Source organism: Vipera ursinii, assembly GCF_947247035.1.
Source record: "Vipera ursinii genome assembly, chromosome: 3".
Taxonomy (NCBI): Eukaryota; Metazoa; Chordata; class Lepidosauria; order Squamata; family Viperidae; genus Vipera; species Vipera ursinii.
This window is the reverse complement of record NC_139516.1, coordinates 155,092,117-155,119,548: the sequence shown is the minus strand read 5'-3', so window position 1 is coordinate 155,119,548 and position 27,432 is coordinate 155,092,117. Positions and strand designations below refer to the sequence as shown.

General features: G+C 37.5%; 1 protein-coding gene across 1 annotated transcript in view; it reads left to right on the top strand.

Annotated features, from left to right (window-relative positions):
• ZNF407 (zinc finger protein 407) overlaps positions 1-27,432 on the top strand; it is a 355,740-nt gene that overhangs the window by 211,377 nt on the left and 116,931 nt on the right. Inside the window, exon 6 of the mRNA XM_083359962.1 lies at positions 12,161-12,281. Coding sequence (XP_083216088.1) covers positions 12,161-12,281 — 121 coding nt within the window. The remainder of the gene's footprint in view (positions 1-12,160; positions 12,282-27,432) is intronic.

Below are 27,432 nucleotides of genomic sequence, written 5' to 3'. Positions count from 1 at the left end.
AGTGAATCACTGCAGTTATTAATTTAGTAACACGACTGTTAAGTGAATCTGGCTTCCCCATTGACTTTGCTTGACAGAAGTTGCAAAAGGTGACTTTCACACAGCCCTGGGACCCTGCCACCATCATAAATATGACTCAGCTGTCAAGCATCTGAATGTAAATCACGTGACCATGGGGATGCTGCAACGGTCATAAGTGTGAAAAATGGTCATAAATCACTTTTCCCAATGCCGTTATAACTTTGCATGGAACTGTTGTAAGTTGAGGACTACCTGTACTCTGAATAGTGAAAATGGGTTTTAATTGTTAAAACGTTCCATAATTTACAGTTTTTTGTCAGTTAGACCAGGGGTTCCCAAACCCCAGTCCGCGGTCCAGTACTGGAACTGTGCCATGCAGCTGGAGGTGTACTAAAAATGTGTCTTCTGCCTCCAGGAATGTGGCAAGTCTGCAGGGGTCTGGGCAGGGATGGGAGAGTGGTAGGGCAAGGTCCTCCGACGGCTGCGTTTACAACTGGTTTGTAACATCTGAGCTCTGCATCCTTCCTCCTCTCCCTCCTCCTGCTTTTTCTGCTCCCTCTTCTTCTGCCTCCTCCTTCTCTTCCTGGTCCCGCTCCCTCTTCTTCCTCCTTCTCTTCTTTCTCACTTTCCTCCTCTCCCCCTTCCGGCATCCCATCTGGGCTCCTGCTCCCTTCGTGCAATTCTCCAAATTTGCAAGACAAACGTGCGCCAGCTCAGCTTGTAACCGGGAGTTCCCCCAAAGCCTCAGAGGGGGACCCCCTCCCCAGAGTATGTGTGTGTGAGGGTGTCTTTCTCAGAGTGCAAATAGAGGCAGGAGAAGCTACCTTTCACCTTAAGCACTGTGTCTCCAAGGGATTCTTTCTCTCGTCTGCACCTTTTCTAAGACCTCCACTGCACTTTTATTTCTGATGCTCCAGGTGCTTTGTGTTTTGGCAACATCCTGCCTGCTTTTCGAGGTTTAATTTGGTGCAATTGTGTGTGTGTGTGTGTGTGTGTGTGTGTGTGTGTGTGTTTTCCTCCTTTCTTCATGAAGCTCTGCAAGTCTCCAAGCCAAGCAGGCTACTACTTGGCTTACAATGGGGGAGGGGAGAATCTACATTTCCCCTTAAGTCAGGGGTGTCAAACTCAATTTCATTGAGGGCTGCATCAGCATTGCGGTTGCCGTCAGGGGGCCGGGTGGGTATGGCCAGGGTGGGCATGGCCTACCGGGTGGGCGTGGCTAGAGTGCATATGGCCTACTGGGTGGGCGTGGCCAGCTCTACCTCATTCGCATTAAGGGTGCCTATGGGGGTCTGGGCAGGAGTGGGACAGATCTGAGGGTCTCTGGCAGAAGGAGGGTCTCTGGGCCAGGGCCAAGGCAGCGGGGGCCGTTCTTTCACTGTTTCCAGGATGGCTTCGCGGGCCGCATGAAACCACTTTGCGGGCCGGATCCGGCCCCCGGGCCTTGTGTTTGACATGTCTGCCTTAAGTACTGTGTCTCCAAGAGAATCCCTCTCTCATTTGCACCTTTTCCAAGGCTGCTGCACTTGCTCAGTGCTGAGTTCTGTTCTCTCCCTCCCTCCCTCTCCCCCCCCCCTCTCTCTCTCTCTCTCTCTCTCTCTCTCATGTTTTTTCCCCTCTCTGTTTCTCTTTTTTGAATGGTTTTTTTTTCATCACTTCCTCACCGTTTTGGGTTTTTGACTTGTTTTGCTGGAAGGCTGAGTTTAGGATTGTCTCTTTTCCTTCCCACTTTCTTACAGGTGGTCTAATCTAATACAGTAATAGAAATAAAGTGCATTATTTATTTGTTTGTTTGTTTATTTAGAAAATTTACAATAAATGTAATGCACTTGAATCATCCTGAAAACTCTCCCCCCCCCCCAAATCCATGGAAAAATTGTCTTCCATGAAACCGGTCCCTGGTGCCAAAAAGGTTGGGGACCTCTGAGTTAGATTTTGTGTATATGCACGTATATGTATATGGCTTTTTACGTACACTCATTTGTTTGCTCAGTAATGGAGTCCTTGCATTTGTTCACTTCAAGGAACAGCACGGAGACGGCATTGGTCGCTCTGATGAATGATCTCTGGAGAGCCCGGGACAGGGGCCATTCCTCTGTCCTAGTCTTATTAGACCTCTCGGCGGCTTTCGATACCATCGACCATGGTATCTTGCTGCGACGCCTCAGGGGACTGGGAGTGGGAGGCACGGTTCTGCGTTGGTTCTCCTCCTTTCTCCAGGGTCGCTCGCAGTCGGTGCTGACAGGGGGACAGAGGTCGACCCCGAGGCCTCTCGCTTGCGGAGTCCCTCAGGGGTCGGTCCTCTCGCCTCTCCTGTTCAACATCTACATGAAACCGCTGGGTGAGATCATTCGCAGTTTTGGAGTAGGGTACCATCAGTATGCTGATGACACCCAGCTTTTTATCTCAACTCCAAACAATATCAGTGATGCCCTAGACGTGATGTCCCGCTGCCTGAAAGCGGTCCGGGAATGGATGGGGAGAAACAGGCTTCAACTGAACCCGGACAAGACTGAATGGCTGTACGTACCGGGAAGCCAGGAGATTCAGAACGTCCCACTGCTTAACATTGGGGACAAGTTACTTCCCCCTGTTGATAGGGCCCGCAACCTGGGTGTCCTCCTAGACTCGCAGCTCTCCCTGGAAGACCACATTGGAGCTGTGACCAAGGGGGCCTTCTCCCGGGTTCGACTAATTCGCCAACTACGGCCTTATCTGGACCTGGATTCCTTACGTACAGTCACCCATGCCCTTGTGACATCTCGCCTAGACTATTGTAACGCTCTCTACATGGGGCTGCCCTTGAGATCCACTCGGAAGCTTCAACTGGTGCAAAGTGCGGCGGCACGGACACTCTTGGGAGCCTCCCGATACTCCCATATCACACCTCTCCTCCGTGCGCTGCACTGGCTTCCGGCTGCCTTCCGTGTGAAGTTCAAGGTGCTATCGATGACTTACAAAGCCCTACATGGCATGGGTCCGGACTACCTTCGGGAGCACCTTCTGCCGATGTCAGCACCCCACCGTCCTGTGCGCTCCCACAGAGAGGGCCTCCTCAGGGTGCCACCGCTCAAGGAATGTCGGCTGGTGGCCCCCAGGGGGAGGGCATTCTCAGTGGGTGCGCCAGCCCTCTGGAACACCTTACCAACAGAAATCCGGATGGCCCCTGACCTCCGTACCTTCCGTCGCGACTTAAAAACTTTCCTGTTTCAGCAGGCTGGCCTGGCATGATAGCGTTAATTGGGGTCCCAGTTTGTGTTCATTAGTGTTTCTTATTATCTTTATTGTTCAATCTGTATACCTTCCTTCCTCTGTACACCGCCCCGAGTCCCTCGGGAGAAGGGCGGTTTATAAAAACTAATAAATAAATAAATAAATAAATAAATGTATGAATGCAGTATTTTCCTTCTTTAAGCACACTATTTAGATAGCTACTAAGTGTAGCGGCAGCCTGGTTTGTCAACTCAGATCTTGTTCACAGCACTTGAGTATAGGCATGAATATTTGAATTTAGCCCTTTGATTAATGTTGTGTTTAAGATGACTTGAAAATTCTTTCGGTGGTGCTATGGTTATCATGTACTTCTCTTGCACAGTCATTGCTGTAATCCATTAATGGACATGCATGTCTGAATCAGTGTTCACTCCTACCATGTATCAAAATGTTAACAATAGGGAGCCATCTTTATACATTCCTCTATAGTGTAGAGAAATAGGAATATATGTATTGGAGCTCCATGTCTAATTTGCATTGCTTGCCCATGCATAATTAGTATAATTTAATAAAATTTGCATGTGCAAATTGTGATGTTCTTTGTGCCATCTCTATTGTGAAATTAAAAGTGGCAGTTCTTAAGAGGCTTTCTAGATTATCATTGGCTGACAGAGATAACTGCTTTTATATGGACTTCAGCTATAAAATGTTAAAAAATGTATGTACTGGCAGATAAAGGTCAGTTTCTTGGCAGGCTGTGAAATGTGATAAAGTTTTTCAGTTAGCTGGATTGACAAAAAGCCCTTGTATTATTAACCTCAGTTGTTCAAATTATGGGTAAGCCTTTTGAAACTATTGGAAGACACAACGAATGAGGTATATATTAAACTCTTTCTGAAACTTATATCATTTGTACAATTTTGTTTTTCGATTTGCAAGCTGGAAATGCCATTGTTATTAAAATCCAATTTTTCCAGTTTGGGAACTTTTCCAATAATTGTAAGACTGGGAAAAGAATGGTTAAGTGAGATTCTAGATGTTTTACAGCCTGCAGTTTTTCCACATATTGTAATTTCTGTACAGAAGTAAAATGGCTTGTATACCATATAACAAAATGTTGTGTGTCTCATAGATACCTACCATGAGTAGAAATCATGCTTGTGGCTATTACCCTGTATGTACACTCAGTTAAAAGAAGTCTGTCGATTGGATGAATGCCCCAGTGGATGATACACAGAATAAACTAGACAAGTGTCTCAAATGATTCTTCCCTCAGTGCAGCAATGACCTTAATTCTGTTCTAATGTACATATATTCTTCTCATTGTATCAGATTAAAGAATATATTATTCATAATGATAGTCGTATTTGCTCACTTTTACAGCATTCTGTTTTAGTCTGAATTTTGAGCAGCCAAGCTTTTCAACAAGGTTAGCCTTTTATTTGAATACTTTTTCTGCCTTCATCTCTGTCTGCTAATTGTGTTCATCGTAGTCACAATCGCATATTGTTTTGTAGAACTTTAAATTAAATTCCATGGCAAACTTGTGAGGTAGTTCTACATGCCCATTTTACAAGGTGACTTGAAGCTGACTTATCTGTGACCACACAATGAATGATTGGATTCACTTCTGATACTATCCCATTATTTGCTAAGTAAACCACAATTGACTTGGTTCCCACCACATGCTAAGTGGTTTAGCTTAGTCAATAGTGCTTTACAAACTACAATGGTTTACTTTGCACAAGATACCAAACCAAAAATAAACTATGTTTTCGTGTTACATAGTATGTGAAATCAGCCATTGTCCATGGAACTGAAGGGAAATGCATGGATGCAATTCATGCTGTCTCAGTTCATGTTCTATAGAGCAGTGGCCTCCAACCTTTTGGGCAACCAAGGACTAGTTCCGTGAAGAGAGGGTTTTCCTTGGACCAGAGGGGGTGTGGTTTGAATGTTGCCTGCATCCAGCGGATGGGCCTTTGCTTGTTTGCGCAGCCCGGTTTCTGGCATGCTGCGGCCCGGTGCCAGTCCACTGACCAGGTTTTGGGGACCCCTGTCATAGAAGACCTTATATTCTCTATGTATCCATTGAGACATTATTATGCCTAAATATGGAAATATTTCTTTCCTTCTAATTAAAATAGTTGATTTTATAGAGTGAATCGTTAATTCACGTTGGCATTTATTTGTTTATCCCACCCTGGCAGAGTATCTGAATGCAGGCATTTACAAGTTATAGATCATGGAGTCTACATCCAGCTGGCCTAGGTTTATGTTTTATGTCACAACCAGAGGCTTGTTATTACTTTGCTATTAACTCTGTACTATATAGGACAGTATCTTGCAGACAGAAGGATCTGTCTTTTTGGCATTTATCCGCCTCTGTGGCACAAACAATCAAAGATGGTTTTTTCACAGAAAAATTACCTATTCCTCCTGCCTTCTTCTCCAAAAGCAGTACAATGTACCTTCCACTGGATTCAGTGTACTCAGGCTGATGCCATGGCTCTCCCCCCACCTTTTTCTTTTGTTTGTTGCACCTTGCTTCAGAACACCATTTTGTATTTTGTGTTCTTTGACATAGCTGTCCTTGTACACAGAGTACCCAAGCAAATTATAGACAGGCTTGAAGGGGATAGGTATCAAAAGTGGTTTAAATGGCTTAAATAATTCCCTGCTGCAATACAAACTGTCTAGGGGCTTGACACAAAACATCTCCTGGTTCAAGATTTACTTTTATCACCTGTCACAGACCCTTGATTCAAGGGCAAGACAGCCGATCTTCACATGCAGTTTAGGAATCTTGGCCAGCTTAATAAGCCTCCCCACTCCCCTCATCTTCCAGGCATCGGGTGAATTGATATCCACCAGAGTGCTATCCTTGTCTGACAGATGCTTGACAATGGGGGAGGACTGACTTTGTGCTTTACTACTATCTCTCCAATTCTTTCATTTTTCATGCTTTGTATATTTTCCTTCTGCAATGGGTCCTTGTAACTATTTATAAGAGTAGACTTTGAAGAATGGATTTCTGAAGATTTGGGATTTTCTTTCAGGCCTGATCCCAAAGAGGACTCCCTGCCCTTTGCTGATCTAGTTAGGATTGTTGTCTTACACAATGTCTTACACAATGTAGTTTGGGTATAGATTTTACTCAGGCAGTTCACTTGAAGCAAAATCTGTATCCAAATTGGTCGTTTTGTGTGATTGCTTTTTTAATAAAAACATATGTTGCACATTCTTTTTACAGGGTCAGAGGACTACATCCCCCACTCCACCAGGTTTTAGGATAGACCACAGTTGTTTAATGCACATTTTTAAATTATTCCCTCCCAAACCAAAACATTTAAAAAAACCATACTCAGACCTTACCCCCATTCTCCTTAACATCATTACTGTTTCCAGGTCCTGTCCAGTGTAATTTTTGTGCAAAAACTTTATTATTTCCATTCATGATAGAAAGAGATCCATGTATCATTAAAGGCATGAACAGCAAATACAGATTCTAGCAAACAGATTTTCAGGCAGATTGAAATTGCATATGTAATTCTTGCATATTCTCCTTTATTGGCAGTAATTTTAGTACAGTAGAAGATAGAAGCTAAACAATATACATCAGGCAATGCAATTTCAAACCCTTAAAACTAAAATCTCTCCCACCATGTGGGTCTGCAAAGGGCTACACATCCTTCCCATTAGTGCCTTCACAAATAGGTTTACGAAGACTCATAACATATATCTGATTGTCAGTCACAATACTGTTTTATGGCTTATGAGATGTACAGATATGTTGGGGATCATTTCTGGTAGGCATTTATTTCCTCATCTGGTATCTATATGTAGAAAATAAATAAAGCATTATTCAAGATTGATGCTTAGATGACACGGGCCATCCCTATCAATAAATTGTCCTCCCAAGTTATATTCTTTTTAACATAACTTTTCTGGGTTGAACCAGATGATTAAATAGGCTTTAACTTTGCAAACTGAAAATGATTATCCGTTAAGTTTTAATAATTTCTGTATTTTGAAACAAACTTAGTTAAAAAATAGTCTCCCTGAATGTTGACCGTCACTGCCACTGTGTTTTTAAAGTGAAATATGCACATATTATAGCATGGATAATTTCATTCATGTTATTATTGTGCCATTCATTATTTATAGTTTACTTATATAAAAGTAAGACTCACCTACGTCCTATTGTATCAGCTTGTCCTACCAATTACAGCAGAGAGGATATGCCCCAGATTCCTTCCATTAAACAATGTCATCTTGTTGGAGGTTATAGCCATTTGTTCTCAGTAATGGCACCTGCCTTATGGAAAAATATTTTTCCAGAAATTAGGATGCCTCGGACTCTGTTTGCCTTTTGTAAGGGGTTACAAATTTGGCAGTTACTCCTGGCATTAGCCACATAGTTAGGTGAGATCTGCTGGTTACTATGGTATATTGTTCTTGACTTGAATTGTGCTTATGTCCCTGAGTGTTTGGTTATGTAATTATCCCCATGGTTTTAACACTTTTAGGAAACGGAATAGAATAGAATAAAGCTGGAAGGGACCTTGGAGGTTTTCTAGTCCAGCCCCCTGCTCAAGCAGGAGAAACTATACCATTTCAGATAAGTGACTGTCTGTTTTTTTCTTAAAAACCACCAGTGATGGGGCACCCACGATTTCTGAAGGCAAGATGTTCCACTGGTTAATTGTCCTCATTGTTAGGAAGTTTCTCCTTAATTCCAAATTGCTTCTCTCTTTGATTAGTTTTCAACCATTGTTTCTTATCCTGCCCTTTGGTGCTTTGGAGAATAATTTGACCCTCCTCTTCTTTGCAGCAGCCCCTCAAATACTGGAATACTGCTATCATGTCACCCCTATTTCTTCTTTACTTTAGACTAGCCAAACCCAAATCCTCTAGCTGTTCTTCATATGTTTTAGTGTCCAGGCTTTTGATCATCTTAGTTTCTCTTCTCTGAACTTTTTCCAAAGTTTCAACATCTTTTTTGTAGTATGGTGACCAAAATTGGTTCCAATATTCCAGGTGTGGTCTTACTAGGGTTTTATAAAGTGGTACAAATACTTCATGTGATCTTGATTCTATGCCTCTTCTGTTTATTCAACTCAGGATTGTATTAGCTTTTTTTGGCCACTAGTTCATATTCAAGAGATCATCCACTAGGATTCCAAGGTCCCTCTCACAGTTATTGTTTGGCTGGCTGGCTGGAGAAGAGTTATAAATACATCTTGCAAAATATATGTTGTAGATGATTGGTTAGTTGTCATATGTAATAAGCCAGTCAAGTAATGTGTTACAGCATTATTTACATCTACCTACTAAGAAGAATGGGCTACTGAAGAAGATTCAAGGGTTCAACTGAACAGTCTTCATAGTTCTTTTCCTCAAATATTGTATTGGGATCAGGGCAGATAAAACGTCCCCTTTTTCTGACGGTTGCTACTCATTTGGGCCATTCCTTCACCTGGTCCATCTTTTTTCCTAGAGACATTTGGCCTTTTATGTTATCCTTAATCAACCTAAATACCATTGCTAGCTACATTAACATATTGCTGACAGTGCTTTTGATCTTTTAATTATAAATAATGAACCAGGTTCTGGACTTGGGGTTAGGTAGATGCCTCTTGTTATCACAGGTAGTTACAATGACTTGGGGAACAGGGAAAGGTAAGGTAAGCAAGGGGTATGTGAAAATGAAGCACACATTGAAACACAATTTCCTGTTCTTGTGTACATACATGAGAAGTCGCAATACAAGTATGAAATGCAGAGCATAAATTGTGAAATTACGATGAATATTTCATCATTTTGGCCTAACTGTATTAAAAACAAATACTGCTGCTTGTGATCCCTTGGCTTCTTACGTTCAAATTCCCTTATATTTTAAGCAAAATTTTATTTTATTTTTTTAATTTCACTGCTGTTGCTTAATAGGTTTGGGAGGAAGGTAGTAAAAAGTGTGTATAAAAATAGGTGGTGATCTACATAGCTAACAGAAATGTAAAATTGTGTGTGTGAGAGTGTGTGTGTGTGTGTGTGTGCAAGAGAGAGGGAGTAAGAGAGCGCACGTATGTGCACACATGTATATCAACTTTCATGAGGCGTGGAGATCTTGATGAATATGAAAGCCAAGCTTCATACACATCGCAATTCTGAGGCAGTTACTATGAAGCTACAGAAATAACCTCCAACAGTTTGTGCCTTTGTTCAAAGTGTCTCATGAATTTTTGAAGTCAGTGGCTTATGTGACCTACACCGATCCTGTTTGTGTGATCAGTTCCATTTGCTCATTTCAGTCTTGCACATCTAGGAATTTATAGGTCAACGTAATAAAGAGATAAAATTTAATAATATATGTATTTTATCCAGATGAGTGGCTCACTTTGCGTTTCTATTTCTCATGTGAACTGCACTTTGACTTTTAATGTGCAGTTACATTACTTGGCACTGAATTTAATGTAATATGTAGCCTTGTTCTTTCACCCCCAGCCCAGTGCAAAAAAAGAAAAATATTCCATATAAAGTATAACTAACCCAGTATGCTTTGTGCTTTTTCATTAAATGCTTATTAGGAGAGAATGTGATGTTTGAAGAGAATTGTTATTAACTTCTAACAAAGCCAGTATTTGTAGGAATGTTCAAAATCTAATTACATGAGATTTTCAATGGTAGGTTTTATTGGAAGTAAGCTATCTCACCAACTTTCCTGAATACTGACCATTCTCTCTCAAAAAAATGTTGTCAGTTTGTTCTTCATTCTTCCTGTATTGTTGGAAGAAGACTTTCATTTGTTTCAGATTAATCTCAGTGGATCCTTCTTGTGGTCCTCTATAGTTTCTGCTCAAGATATTTTTCATTTGCATCTCTTTTCATGCATACATTTCCTCTCTTCATTAAATAGAGCAGGAACACCATCTTGAGTGAAACCTCTGTGTACACAGATCAGGGAACTATGTATGACGATCTGGATTTCAGATGCAATTTACCCCATTCAGAAGCAAAAACTATAAAGGCTTGTATATTGCTTTATTTGTTTGTTGACTTTTTAAAATGTTTTTTAAAAAATAAAAAAAGGAATCAGTGGGCCTTGAAAGCAATAATACCAGCAGAATAAAACAAAATGAGCAGTAACATTAGAACATACTGAAAAAAATAATCTGCAGGTTAAAAAAAAGAGTTGTCGTCATCATCATTATCGTCACCACCATCATCACCATTGTCTATCCACAGCAGAACCAAGGCCTCTTCTGCATGTTTCCAATCAATATGGTCTTGAGTTTTCATTTGCCAGTTGGACTTGCAATACTTGCTGACGTCGTTGCTCCATCTTGTTTTAGGTCTCTTTTGTGGAAGCTTTTTATCAAGTGGAATCCATAAAGTAGAATCATAGGAAAAAAGTACAAGCATCTCTCTCTCTCTCTCTCTCTCTCTCTCTCTCTCTCTCTCTCTCTCTCTCTCTCTCTCTCTCTCTCTCTCTCTCTCTCTTATCATGTATTGATCATGCACACCTTATACACTTGATGGGCACAAAAGGAAAGCCTTTTTTCTCTCTATCAGAGTTACAAAAAGTATAGTCTACTTTCAAATCCCTGATGATTCCTTCCAATTCTGTCCTATTCTAGGTTTGTTAGCTGTGCCCTTTGCAACAGCTATTGAGAGCAATTGGAACAACATGAGCTTGCACATTATCACTAGTATAAAAAAAATCTGGTTTATCATTTCATGAGAATATGGCCACTGAATTGATATTTACCAGAGTATAGTCACCATCAATACATATTTGAAAGTAGGGTATATTTTTTTTTGTTCCAGAACATAATAATTTCTCATGAAACACTATTGCAGTCATCCATTCTCCCACTAACACACACACACACCCCCCTCTAAGAAATCATGAAAGTGAATTTTTGAAAGTGACACATGTTATTTCTCCTGTTACTTTCACCCAGGACGTTCAACACAGATTATCATATTAAGGCTATGTGCAAATTATTTGTAAATGTGCAAATTAGGTTGTTTAATATATGCATAAATTTGGCAGAGCTACTTTGCTATAAAGGAAATTTTATATTAAGCTGTTGTAAAAGGTATACTAGCAGAACTGCTCTCAAAGCTGTCTTTGATTCAGAGGAATGAGTGGATTATTGAGGGCTAATACAGTGCTTATTCTTATTTTCTCTTTTTCTGATTGAGCTACTGCCATTATTTTGTTCTTCCAGTCTCTTTCCAGTCAAATGCTTCTAGTTATCCACATGTATTATTGTGTGATAAATTGTTGAACATCTGTTCAGTCTGAAAACTAACTCAGTCCTGTCTTTTGAAATTATGTTGGCTTAAGATCTGAAAATAGGAAAAGACATTCACATTCATATGTGGAGACCTACCTGGGGATAAGGTTCAAAATATAGCATCACATTTTTTTAAAAGTAACTGTTACTGTGAATCTACTTTATGGTTTAGGCACCGTCTATTAGCATACACCTATAACCACATAAATGGTACTAGTGAATGTTAAGTTATTCATAAAGAATCTGTTACTATGCTTCAAGTTGTAACAAAGATTGATCTCCACCATATTGTTTTCTAAAAGCAGATAAACATCCAATAGAATAGCATTTATGCAAATTAATTCATAGTAGATGATTTGTATGGCTGCTAAATACATACAGTTTAACACAACTAGTGGTTTTATGGAAATGACAAGCCACAGTGATAATAGAATCATTTAAGCCAGAGAAAAACAGTTAATGTATGTAATACACACAATAAAGTAAGTAAAATAATTTGCATTTAAGTTGTATATTTTTTAAAACTTCCTTTTCTCACTCTTGTTAGATCATCGTTAAACAGAAAAAAAGAATAGCCTTGCTTTTTCTACTTCTAAATATGAATCACTTTTATTTTATTTCAGGAGAGAAGCCATTTAAATGTGATGAATGTAACTTTGCCTCCACAACCCAGTCCCATCTGACACGACACAAACGTGTACATACTGGGGAAAAACCCTACAGATGTCCTTGGTGTGACTACAGGTACAGAGATTGATAGTGACAATATAGAATTGTCAGAAGATCTGATTAGTCAGAGGATTTCATACAAACTGACAAATAATGTATATTGTAATGACATCCTCACTGGCACAGAATTTAACAACGTTAAGAAAGGACTTTGTCCAGTTTTGTGTGGGGAGCCTTGTTTAGAAGACTTTTATATGTATCACGGAGGTGCTAATGCTGCTTATTTCGCAGATGCTGTGAAGTCTGTTAGAATTCTCTGTGGAGGGACTGTTGATCTGCATTGCCTTTTCAGATCAGGTGCGGTTTTGGGAAAAAAAATGTTTGAGTTGCAGCCATGACACTAAAAAAGAAAGTCCCCAAAGAATTAACAGGCCCATTGTCCATTAAATATTTTAAACTGAAGCACCTGCCTGTCACTTTAACAATACGGGTTTGGTTTATTTGCTGTAATGTTGTTGTTCCCAGCATTTCATCCTCCCCATGGAACTACTGAAAATATTCTGCATGATTCATAGCCAGGAATTGATATCCTTGTCTTAATTAGGAGAGGAATTGAGGGGCTATGGGTTTACTATCTTTCCAATTGATATTGAAACACAGCTTGTCCTTAACAGATATTAGAGGTCACTTCTTCCATGAGTGGAAATGTTAATTCCAAAATGTTTTTGCTGATCTAAACATGAAGTTGTTTTAAATCTACCATGTTGGGTGAGATGGAGATAGAAAGGTGACAAGAAAGGAAATTGCTCATGTCCTCTTTTTCAAAAATTTGCCTTCATGGCCTCATTATCCCATGTTCAACTCAATAGTAAACTATGTGATTTCTTAGAACTAATTCTCTTTCTCTTAGAGTCTTTGTTACTAGGAATAAAAACAATTTGGAACCTTAGAAATGAACTGACTTTAAATAAAAGTCAGATTCAGTTCTTGGGAATATATTTTGTACAGTACAATGAAATTTTAACAACCAATTTTTCACAAAAAGTAGAACATTGACTTATTTTAAGTCACTGATACACCTTTAATAAAGAGCTACTAATGCTACAGAGGCTGCATTATGTAAGCTGCCATCTGCTTGGCGATTTGTTTTGCTTTGTTCTATTTTGTGAAATAGCCAAAGCAAAAATAGGAAAAAGAAAACGGCTTTTTTATACGTTAGAAATTTATAAAGTCAGATTTACAAACTGCATTGATTTTACAAATGTACCTTTCTAAAAATACGTCATATGTAAAGAATATAGCCTACAAACCTAAGGGTATGTAGCATGCATTTTTAATATACTTACATGTTCTGAAATACAATATTATGCATTTATAATGTATTATATTCTAATTAACAATGCCTGGTACAATACCTCTGATATCAAATGCAGGATTCATTGTGTATTTTCAGTGATACTGAGAGTAGCTTTGTCATGGTAGATGATTTTACTGGAGAATCCATAATTTCTATTTATTTTGTAAGTACTTATATCTTTTAAAGTGAAAAACCATATTGTAATAAGTTGTTCTATGCATGAGAGAGTAGTTAGAACAAAACCAAAATTGAAGATGTTCTTTTTAAACTAAGTCAATTTCAGATTATTTTATATGCCAACAAATGTACTTCTTCCTGTGGTTTAGCAGAGGACATGTTGACTTTACTTATGCCTTCATTAAAGAACACATTAAAATATGTACTAGTTACTGTATATCATTATAACCAATATATCATTGTTAATCTTTATCTTCCAATTGTTCACTAAAGTACAGGTAATAATTTCTTATTTACAAATACTCTTAAATTTATTTATTTTCAGGCAGAATGGTATATAAATATTTAATGGTCATATAAAATAATGACTAAGTTGAAAATAACATTAGAATAACTTTTTGAACAAAAATATGAACAAATCTTCCGCCAAAAGCTTGTTCTCATCTTGCTTAAAACTACTTCCATTTGGATCAATGATTGATACTTACAGTATTTTAAAGAGCAGTAAGGTAATAGGTAACTATATAAAATAGAAATCTGGGTACACTGTACCTAATCCAAAGTATCATACTTGATATTGTGCATAGATAAATATATACCTATTCTGGTGGATACTTCTTTAAGAAAATCTAAATAATTTCTGGAATGGTCTTCCATGTTGCATAAGTAGATAGTATTCAAAGAGAAGGCTTGAAATACCTAATATGTATGTATGTGTGTGTGTGTGTGTGTGTGTGTGTGTGTGTGTGTGTGTGTGTGTATATATATATATATATATATATATATATATATATATATATATATATATATATATATATATATATATATATATATATATATATATATATATATATATATATATATATATATATTACCAGACTTTTTTATATGTTGGTATTGAATGCCAGACGGGGCTATAGAAAACCATTGTCGTCTATGACAATTTCTGACTGAGAACTTCAAAGTTGGTATGCGTAAGTGAGAGTTAAATAGGAAAGAGTTAATCTGTTAAACTTATTAAAGAGTTAATAACTTTTCTTATTTGGTTACTGTTGCACAGCCTACATAGACTTGAGAAGGAAGAGATATATATCTTGTGTGTGTTCCATCTTCATTTTTGCTAGGATAAAATTTAGAATAGAAATCAGTGAAAAAGCTTCATTCTTCTTCTAATTTTGTATATTAGAAAAAATATACCAGAGATCCAAGTTAGTTATCTACAATAATATATTAAAAATAGTAATATCTTTGGCACAGCTTTGTATATAGTCTTAACACAGAAATAATTGTTGCATCTTATTTATTCTTGCTCTCTACAATTTCTGGACCTCTATTAGAGTTGCTATTTCATATGCTGGCCTTTATATGGTTTATGATTTTATAAACTTCAGCCAGTTCTTCTATTAAAATTTAAAGAAGCAAAGATAGATTTCAAGTCCAGACAAACTGAATTGTCAATGTAACATTTGGAAAAGTCATCTGGGGTTAGGGTTAGGGTTGGACCCCTGTGAGGTCTGGCCTTAAAACCAACATGGCAGTTCAACTCAGAGCTCCTCCTTATACCTGTGGAGCCACTTTGCTTTCCATCTGACTTCCCGAAATGTCCTAATCATATTGCATGGGGAAAACCCCATTAGAAATGGAAAAGTCATCTGGGGTTAGCCTTATAATTTGATCCCCATGAGGTCTCCCCTTAAAACCGATGTGACAGTTCAACTTTGACCGTCTTATGCCTAGGGGATTAGTTTGCTTTATGGTTGGCCCACTGAGATATCCTGTGCACATTGCATAGGAAAACCCCATTGGAAATGGGAAAATCATCTGGGTTAGGGTTAGGCCCCCATGAAGTCTGACCCCAAAACCAACATGGTGGTTTAATTCAGAGCATCTCCTCATGCCTAGAGGACCAGTTTGCTTTCTATTCGACCTCCTGAGAGGTCTCTTATCTTCTTTGGGAGAAGAAGAATAAGTTACTTGCATTGCTTGCATATCATACTATGTAGAAAAATCACAATGGGGTAGCATTAAAATTGCTCTGATTCTTATTATGCCCTCTTTTCTTTTCTTTCAAGTATTCATATAGTAATTACCTTGTAAAGAAATGGGAAACCATGATTATCCCTTAAAACAACTTGTTCAGTTGTGAGCGGTTCCCTTCCCTTCCCTTCCCTTCTTTTTCTTAAAAATACTGGATATTAACTCTATTTATCAAATCACATATCAAGGATAGGATGGGTAAATATGTTAATTTTTTAAAAATCATGCAACCTTAATAATATTTAGCAGCAGCAGCAGCAGCAAAAAAAAATCCTTTAAAGGCTTTCCACCATTCTGTGTAAACTATATTTTGGGTCAAGCACCTTTCAGAAAAATAAAACAGATGTTACAGAAGTTATAAGATGAATTCTGTATACAGTACTATACATATCTTTCTATTACCACATTTTATATTCTGTGTTGTATTAGCATATTAGCTCTGCTTTTCCTTCTCCTTTAATCTGTGGATGGCTTTGATCCATTGCTTCTTGGTTTCTGAACCATTTCTTACAGATTTCATTTTTCCTCTTATATTTCCAGAAATACTACCCAACAATCCTGATCTCTATATTTAAAATAATAATTTTATAAAATATAAATATAATTTTTTAAATTTGTTTTTAACTTTTGTATCTTGGTTTTTTAATTACCCTGTAAACTGCCCTGAGTCCTTCGGGAAAGGGCGGTATATAATTGTAATAAAATAAATAAATAAATAAATAAATAGGAGCATAAGATTAAATTGGACTAGTTATCTAGTTTAATCTTATGCTTCTATTTTAAATATAGCAGAGCATTTGGGCTTATTGCACAGTACCAGGAATGTCATTCATTATTTTACAAGTTTAAAAAATGAAGAAATGTACTTGCTTCCTACTACTTTTTATTAATAAGATGTTTGTATTTGTTCCATACTTTTTTTTTTACAAGATCCAGCTGCAGTATGGAGACTTTTGCTAATGGCAGCTACTCAATACACCTACACACACACACAAACACACACACATACACTCACTCACTCACTCACTCACCACACCAGTGTATATCATAGTGTATATCATATAGTGATGAAGCAAAAAAACTTTAGCACAATTCAACTTTCCACTATTTTATACAGTTTAGCACTTGTTTGGACAGCTTATTTCATGTGTTCTCCATTTATAAATATGAAAATGTCCATCTTAAACAAATTTAGAGTGGCATTTTACTGATGCTATTCCACAAGAAAAAAGGGAGAATTGATTACTGTGTATATTATGTATGCTAATACTTCTGTAAAATAATTTTGTAAACCAATATCATTCCCAATATTTTTTTCTTGCTATCCCCCAGAGGCTTCTAGATTGGTAATTCAAGTTTTTTCCATTTTTCATTTTGGATTAATTGTGAAGAGGTCTTCAGAATAATTAGAAAATGTTTGCCTTTTAACTCGTCAGTTTTTCCGTTCAGGATGTACAGTGTTATATATGTTATTACATTTGAGTTAACAAGTGTGTTTATATTTTTCTGAGATCATATTACAGGTGTTTAGTGTTGGGTTTAAAATATATATATATAAATGTATTTTGTGATATAATTATAATTGTGATTATAATTAAAAAGTAAATAAGCCCTGAGATCATCATGTAATTAGTGTAACCATTTTGAAAATCAAATGACCTTACTACTTTCCAAATAAGAATCAAAATAAACATGTTTATGGTTCTTTAATCTCTATTCCCATTATGGAAGGACCACATAATTATCTTTAGGGATGGTCATTCTACATGGAATATCTCTGGACAGTCCCTTGTGTAGTAGTTAGCTTTTATTTTATATACATGGTGGTAGAAATGCAAGCCTTGCTAAGAAAAACATAAACTATCTTTTGACAGTACTATTTTGGCAGTATTCCCCAAGCAGTTGAGCTATTATCATGTAATGAAGTTGTTGTGTGTGTTTTCAAACTCTGTGGAGATAATGTTGCAGCTTGCCTTTTGTTTTCTTTTCCTCCACTATCAAGGTTTCAGAAGGAAAAAAGATGGATATTACTATTTCACACCTGTCTCTAAGTCTAAAGGGGACTTAAGAATAGATAACTTTCAACCATTGTTAGGCTTCTTTATATTTCTAGTAAAAAAATAATTGAGTTTATTATGTATAAGATACATAAAAGTTTCTATGGTGTAGCGGGCTGCAATATGACAAAGGGAAATAAAAAGAGAAAAGGAGAGCAAAATGCAGAATTAGAATACTCGATAAAATCCTATTTAAATTTTTATGTAATAAATTTATAGATGAATTAAACTAAGATAATGGTTATGGGATTAATATTCCTTTCTTGGGGATTATGTTTATCTCAGTGAATACCAAGTTGTTGTTCTTTAAACCCCTTAAATTGTCTTTTGTATTGACAGAATAATCTCTCTCTTGTCTCTCTCTATCTCTCTCTGTCTCTCTCTCTCTCTCTCACACACACACACACATACATACACACACACACACACGTATACACTACAGAATTGTAGAGTTTATATAAGTTTGGAACATATAACTCATCTAAGCATATATGTACATAAAGTAGAGATAGATGTATGGTATAGACAGCTCTTTGGAATTATACACCCGTGATAAGCAGCCATTTTTTTTCTTTCTCTCTCCACCTCTTCCCTTTTTTTCAACTAATGACAAGTGGCAACAGGCATTTTGAATTATTGCTGAATGAAGCAACAGACCTCTATTTTGATTATCAAATTGAGTCAATCAAACCAAATAGAAAACTATACAAACATAAAAATTGTTCGGGGAATTTTAATCTCAAGAGAGACAAAAAAATTAAATTTCCGTATTACATTTATATGTCTAAATAAGCATTTCTATGTAAGACAGTAATTTATTAGAAATTACTTTGTTAATATAATTAACCATGAAAAACAAATGTGAGTAAAATCTTTAAAGGATTCTTCAACAGTTTTTCAGTGTTATTTCACATACTGTACTTTTAAGTATAAGTGATCCAAAATATAAGAACAAAAATTGAATTAATACATTTTTGTTGTGCCATTTCATAAGTCTCAGGAAAAGGGACAATAGCAGACATAAGACAAGTTATGTAATTGGAATTAATTACAAATGATTCCTATAAAGAAATATATTATACAGGCAGTCCTCAACTTACGACCACAATTGAGCTGCTAAGTGAGAAATTTGTTAAGTGACTTTTGCCCCATTTTACAAATTTTCTCACCACTTTTGTTAAGTGAATCACTGCAGGTCTTAAATTAATATCATGGTTGTTAAGTGAATCAGGTTTCCCCAAAGACATTGCTTGTCAGAAGATCGCAAAAGCTGATCCCATGACCACAGGATGCTGCAACAGTCATAAATGTGCAAAGCATCTGAATTTTTATCATGTGACCATGAGGATGCTGCAGTAGTCATAAGTGTGAAAAATGGTCATAAGTCACTTTTTCATTTAGTGACAGTTCACTAAATGAACTGTTGTAAGTGTAGGACTACTTGTATATTCTGTAAAATGTTTTAAACAATACAATAGAATAGGTTTAGGAAGGTCTCTCAGAATGTAAATCAACCTTAGAGTTAAATTTATCTTAACTGCATTTATGTTACTATCAAATCTCAAAACAATCTTAAACCATCCATCGAGTTTATTATTATTATTTGTTGTTGTTGTTGTTAGCTGCGAAGTCGTGTCCGACCCATCGCGACCCTATGGATAACATTCCTCCAGGCCTTCCTGTCCTCTACCATCTTCTGGAGTCCATTTAAGCTCACGCCTACTGCTTCAGTGACTCCATCCAGCCACCTCATTCTCTGTCGTCCCCTTCTTCTATTGCCCTCAATCTTTCCCAGCATTAGGCTCTTCTCCAGTGAGTCCTTCCTTCTCATTAGGTGGCCAAAGTACTTGAGTTTTAGCTTCAGGATCTGGCCTTCTAAAGAGCAGTCAGGATTGATCTCCTCTAGGACTGACCGGTTTGATCGCCTTGCGGTCCAAGGGACTCGCAGGAGTCTTCTCCAGCACCACAGTTCAAAGGCCTCAATTCTTTGGCGCTCAGCCTTTCTTATGGTCCAACTTTCACTGCCATACATTGCAACTGGGAAGACCATAGCCTTGACTATACGCACTTTTGTTGGCAGGGTGATGTCTCTGCTTTTTAGTGTGCTGTCTAGATTTGCCATGGCTTTCCTCCCCAGGAGCAAGCGTCTTTTAATTTCTTGGCTACAGTCCCCATCTGCAGTGATCTTGGAGCCCAGGAAAATAAAATCTGTCACTACCTCCATTTCTTCCCCATCTATTTGCCAGGAATTGAGAGGGCCAGATGCCATGATCTTGGTTTTCTTAATGTTAAGTTTCAACCCAAGTTTTGCACTCTCCTTCTTCACCTGCAACAAGAGGCTCTTTAGTTCTTCTTCACTTTCTGCCATTAGAGTGGTATCATCTGTTTATTATTTATGTGCTTCAAAAATAACATAAAATATCAAATCAAATAAAGAAATCAGAATGCAGCCAAAAGGCCCAATGTGTAGACTTGTCTCAGGTACTTCTATTTTTTTCAAATTACAGAGTAACCAGACAGGGTACGAAACTCATGTATCCATTAAATGAGTTTTAGGAAGATAAATTCCTGGTCTGCAAAATTTTTATATTATCTACAAAAATAATGTATCATCCCTAATATTATACACCATTCTCTAACCTGTCTATAGTCTTATGACAGGATGTCTGGTTATAAAAAAAATAACCCAACTCAAAATGAGTAGGGGGTTGTTACTGATGTTTAGGGAACTCTGGAGGTTTTCAGAGATGTTGCACCACAGATAATAAAAACCCCTTTTTGTGAAACGGGTCTAGGGATCTGTTGTATTGCAACTATTACATAGGAGCTTGCCTGACAGAGCTGATTGACTTTATAATCAAGATGACTATGTTGAAACCAATTGTTTTGGTTCTAGAGAATCTGTGCTGGACAATATAAATTCAGATATACTACACAATGATCAGTCAATCTGGGGATAATTATTAAAAAGTAATCTTCTATATCTGATTATTTCTTCTTCAACAGTTATTACTTTAGTAATAAAAATTGCAACATCTCCTGCACATTTAGAATTACCAATTTTGGAAACCTTCCCCATCAAAGTTTTGTATAAAAGCTGTTTTTATTTAAGAAATACTGTAAAAAAATAGGATATTCCCAACCTTTTAGACTTAAGGAATCACAAAGAATAGGTAAAAGGAAGCCTTCAGCTAAAAGGGCTTGAGTGGAGGGCAATCATCTGAAGGCTGAATAAAATTGACTTGCAGTATAATTGCAGCCATGTTTTGAATGCATTTTTGTAATGTCTTTTTCCCTTGAAAACTTTATAAGTATATTGAATGTAGCCAATAGGAAAACATATTTTTTTTCAAAATAATTGCCAGTGAACTGTGAGTGAAAAGTGTCCTACATTTGCTGATAATAAGAAAAGGTGATGAAATCAAAGGAATGAGCAGGAGATGCAAATGGCTGCAGACATTCCTCTTGCAAAGCACAGCTGCTTTTGACAACTGGCTATTGCTAGCTGTCCATTTGCTGGGTAAAATTAATCTTTTTGGAAAGCCTAAAGAGGGCATTCATTATTTCTTTCCCTGTCTTTTTTACCTTAACTCCAGTTTCTCTTCCCTGTATAGTCATCCCCTTCCCTTACTTTAACCCCACTGGTTTCCCACCCCCTCATCACCTGCCCACCCCCTCATCACCTGCATCTTACTGTATTTTACAAGTAATTGATCTGAATCAATGCATTTATTTACTTATTTATTCGTCCTAAGTCCATCCACATTTTGGAAAGTGGCTTCTGAAAGAGTGATATGATGTATTGTACGCAAACATACATGCTATATATGCACACCATGCTGAGCAGATGTAGGAGATAGAGGAAATGACCTTGAGGGACAGAAGGAAGAGGCACTACCAATGCAATAGTCATATACCACTTTACAATGCCTTGGTAAGGCCACACTTGGAATACTGCATCCAGTTTTGGTCAGCACGATGTAAAAAAGATGTTGAGACTCTAGAAAGAGTACAGAGAAGAGCAACAAAGATGATTAGACGACTGGAGGCTAAAACATATAAAGAACAGTTGCTGGAATTGGGTATGACTAGTTTAATGAAGAGAAGGACGAGAGGTGACATGATAGCAGTGTTCCAATATCTCAGGGGCTGCCACAAGGAAGAGGGAGTCAAGCTATTCTCCAAAGCACCTGAAAGCAGGACAAGAAGCAAAGGATGGAAACTAACCAAAGAGAGACGCAACTAGAACTAAGGAGAAATTTCCTGACAGTTAGAACAATTAATCAGTGGAACAACCTGCCTCCGGAAGCTGTGAATGCTCCAACACTGGAAGTTTCTAAGAAGAGACTGGACAGCCATTTGTCTGAAATGGTATAGGGTTTCCTGCCTGAACAAAGGGTTGGACTAGATGACCTCCAAGGTCCCTTCCAACTATTATTGTTATTGTTATTGTTGTTATTGTTGTTATTGTTGCTATTATTATTATTATTATTATTATTATTATTATTATTATTATTATTATTATTATTATTATTATTATTATGGATTGATCCCGGGGCAGGAATATAACCAGAGTAAACATCTCAGACAACCCCATCCTTAGTTCTCATGAAGAGAGGGGAAGGGTGCATTCAGACATACAAGATTCTGTTATGATAACTTTGCTATAAAAGTAATATTGACATTAGATTTCTAGTCTGATCTACCTAGCGAAGGAGTAATCTCAAGAGGTGGTTTCAGCTGTAGAGGGTCACTTTTATTAACAGTGCTATGCCCATCTATTTTTCTTTGGGGAAGGTTCTTTTCAATGTTTTTCTTCCTTGCTGATGAATACAAGGCTTAAAACTTTTCCAGACCTACCTACATCCCCATCTTTCAGCTGAATCTCCTTGACAATTGAAACATAGCAAATCAGCTGAATGAAAGAGAAATAGGGGAACAAGTACAAGTTGGCAGGGTAAGAACAGGAAAACAGAAAATAGAACTGTACAGAAGATAATCTTAAAGGTGGACTAAGAAAGTACCTAATGCTGGGATAGGTAGAGGTAGTATTCAGTTTACAGCCATTCATTTAGTGACTTCAGAGTTACAACAGCACTGAAAAAAAATTACTCAAATGACCAGTCCTTGCACTTAAGATCATCATAGCATCCCCACAATCATATGGTCTAAATTCAGGCACTTGGCAACTGGCATTTATTTACAACAGTTGCAGTGTCCCAAGATCATGGGATTTCCATTTGCAGCCTTCCCACCCAGGGTTGACAAGGGGAAACCAGATTTACTTAAGAACAGCAGAGATTTGCTTAACAACTATTGGCAAAAAAGATTGTAAAATCAGGCCCTAATAATCACCTTGCCTAGCAATGGAAATTCTTATCCCAATTATGGTCATAACTGTTTTTGGCTGGTAAACACATTTTTAACGTTGCGAGCATATAGTGGTTATATTTGTAAAATCACTGCCATGGGGATTTGCTTGTTTACACATTAGCTCCCACAGTAGATGAGGCCAGACTTAATTAGAAAATGGTGAAGTTGCTTCCTATCACCCAGTTTAGACCTTCTGGTTTTCTCTATCAATGTCACTTATATTTGAGATTTTTCTAGACAGGAGAGTGTACTTCCAAATGAAATTCTGGACTGCATCTTCCCTACCATTTTTATTTACTATCAGACCTTATGGAAACTTCATGAACATTGTTGTAAATCATCTCAAACTGTTGCTTTTCTGACACCTACTGCTGACCTACCTACTTACCATATTAACAATCATAGCCTGAAAATGAAGACCTCATGACTGAGGCAGTAGCCCAACCAGAGCAGCAGCCAGTAACACTGATGCAGCCAACTTTTCATTTCTCTCAGGAGTCATGGGTCCCAGATTTTGAGCACATTCTGTAGCCCATTTTAGTTAGCTTGGTTCAAAAAAAATGTTGCCCTATGCTATGATACACTATTTCACGCAGTTAAAGGTTGTGACAATTAGTAGTTTAGTAGTATATAGATAGATGAACTATAAAAGTACTTTGAAATGTATGCTGAAGGGATCAGGAAAGCTGTCAACATGATCTGAAGAGAGAGTTAGGAAACAGCCTATTTTTCTAGTCTCGACATTTTCTTTCTTAGCTGCTAGCTAGTGACTTGTCATTGTTGCTATGACGAAAACTTTCCCCAGTAGCTAATATTGGCCCTTTGCAATCTCTGTAGCCCTTCTCTGCCACGAGCACATGGATATAACACGAAGCTAAAAGTCCGGCAGCTTAGTAGAAACCCTCAGAGGAAGTAATCTTTTGCTTTCAAAACCTAGAAATGTTAATTCATATAGTCCCAGGAAGTACTAGAAAATAAACTGTGACTTACTAAGGAGCATCTCCCCACCTGTATATTTTTATTTCTCCAGGCAGATTATTTAGTTTCTTTAGTCTTAGTTTGCTCTTCACAGCTGACAGTTGGACAACCACTATTCTACAACTGTTTTTTTCCCTTTAGCAGCAATATCACTTTTTAGATGTTTTGAAAGTTTCATAATTTGCGGCAACAGAAAACATTTCTTTGTGTATGGACTAGTCTAGTCTGTTTATCTGTGTCTGTGTCTGTTTCTTTCTGTCTGTCTGTCTGTCATCTATCTATCTATCTATCTATCATCTATCTATCTATCTATCTATCTATCTATCTATCTATCTATCTATCATCTATCTATCTAAACAATTCTTGTTATAGGGAAAATAGGAAGCAGAAGTATTAGGTATGTTAGCTGCCTTGAGTTGACCAAATATAAATAGTTGAGATAAAAATAGAATAATAATTTAATAAAAATAGAATAATAATTTAATAAAAACAGAATAATAATTTAATCAGTTTATGGACTATCTAAAATGATGGATGGATGGATGGAAGATAGACAGATAGACTGAGTTACAGTATTTATAAAAAATAATGAAGGCGGGATATAAATAAAGAAATAAATAAATGCTTTCTTGTTATGCTTAATACAAAGAACGTCTGTGAATGTAGTCTGTTATTGTCCAATTATCTCTATAGTAGTTTACTGGCTCCCTGGCTTCCACTTTTCAATGAAATCCCTAGGGAAGTCATCACAATGACTTTTTCTGTAGTATGGAACTGCCACTGCTAGGGGAACATCCTGTCCTTGAGGAATTGTTGGAAAATTTCTTCACATACCTTGGGGCTGAATTTCAAAAGTCATTTTGCCTCAAATCTGTTTTAAAGCGTTTTTTGAATTTGGGAGAACTATTTCAAGTTATAGGATCAGTGTTTCTTTTAAACAATGTCTAGCTGTGAAAAGTAATTTTGTCTGTCTGTCTATATGTCTTTCTGTCTCTTTCTTCTATTTAATTAGTTCTCAGAAGATGCTTTTCAATATCACGTAATGCAGCAATGATTGTGGTTAGCAAATGCAACTCTTTTTAGCCAGGGATTCTAAACAGCATTTATGGGTCCAAATACAGTGTTGGGTTGCTAATTCAGTTTAACAAAATATGATTAATTTCTTCTGAAATAGCATGTTAACAAGCCTGCTCTTTCAAATGATAGTCATGTATCCTTTACAACCCTGGAATTCTACCGCTGTGAGGCAAAATAGTTTCCAAGGAGTTCTCTGGTTTCTGTATTAAAAGGATCTTTTTTTAGTTTAAAAGTGGAATATATGTTTTCTTTAGCTGTAAAAGCACAATCAAGGCAACATGATAAGTGAGTCAGTGTTGTAAAAGTAAAACTAATTTTGCCTTCACTCACATGAGCTATAGAAGGAGGAAGCTTTATTGTCCCTTGGAAGGTGATAAGGCAGAGTAATTGTATATTATACTGTCCTGGAACATCTGCCTGAAGACTGTTGGAGCAATTCATCTATCATGGACAATACAGCATGTTTTGTCTTTCTGCTTTAACCCATCCCCACTTGCTTGGCCTGCACGAAGGTTTTGATAGGGATGGTGCCTGGGCTGGGGTTCCCATTAATCAGTCCCCTTGTTCAACACTCCAGCTGACATAATTACAACCTGCGCACAGCAGTTATTCAAGTCGAGTCCTTGTCACTCGTGGTGCGAAACTACACAGCTCAGATCCCGAAGGAGATTGCCTTATCACACAGAACAAGGGCTCACAGGAGTTGAAGAGAATAGAAATGGGAAAATGTCTTCCGGGAGTACTATATATTCCTTTAAAATAAGACATTTGAGAGACTTACAAGGGACAAAGAGGAGCATTGTGCAGACTCTGAAATGAACCCAGTTATTATTTTTCAAAAGATTACCCAGGCCATTTTTGTGAAACAGAGAGGGAGTATTAAATAAATTCAGCAGTCTCTGTCTCTGCTATTCAGTTCTTCTGTTCTATTCATGTTCATTTGCAGGTTTTTCTCTCCGTGTCCTTCTCTAGAAGGGACAGAATAGCTATTGGACTTGTAGAACATTTACAGACCTGTAAGGAGAAAATCTCTGGGACACAATTATTGTAGGTGGATTTGTTATGCCAGTCAACCTGGAATATCTCTGGCCAAAGACAAAGGGGAGAGAAAGAGCTTGTAATGAAAGGCAGGGGAACTATTTCAAAAAGCAAAAGTGAAAAATGATCCTTTGAAATCTCATTTAATATTTTACTTCTCTTTTCTTTGCTACATGTTAATGCTTTGTGAGGAATTAAACATGATGAAACCAACTTTGCTGGATTAGAGAATCATCTCTCTTTCTTGTTCTTTTGTCCAATAAGAACTCATTTCTCATCTTTCCCCCGCCCTCAGAGATTCACACCTGAAAATAATTGAAATCTTTCTGACTTTCCCATTGCTGAAAAAAGTTGCCAGCTGTCTGGGATAATAGTGACCTGTCTGAAATTGGTTGCTTTTGGGTTGGTAACCAAAAAGCAGAGGACAAGGATTCTTACCCTCTTTCCTAACTGATTTTATTTATCATGAAAACGCTGCAACCGTGCACCAGCATAAACCTTGAGTGCAGACTCCAAAGTGCTTTCAGACTGACACCAGACTACATTCTTAATGTCATAGTGTGTGTCTGTGTGTGTGGGGGGGGATTTTAAATAATCATAGGATAAGCATTTCGGTTATGTACAATTATTTCCAATTAATTTTACTTATCCGTAACATAGGTTGCATTAGATTAAATTAATTTTTATACTATCTCTATTTCTTTGCCCCAGTTTCACCCACTTTGGGGGATGTGGCCCATAGCTTGTCTTCAGCCTAAAAAGGATTGCAGCCTCCTGATTTATTTGGTCGGTTCCATACCATATTTTATATTGATGCATTACCCCAAGTTGTCACCATTTTTATATAAGGATTGCAACAAAGAAATGCTGCAAAATTTGCCATAAGGGACAATTCTTTTAAATTTGTCTCCAGCTGAGCTAATGTGAACTATAAACAACACACTAGGATGCCCTTACTGCCCCCTTTTTTCTTACCTGACCAGTTAGATGCAGTAACTGTGAGCAGAAAACCTGAGAGATTTTCCTCATTCTTGGTTTGTGATTGTAGCCTCTCGGACATCAGAGAGATAAAACTCCCACAACTTACATGTCTCAGAATTCCGGAAACTGAGTATAGACCTTTCAGAAGACA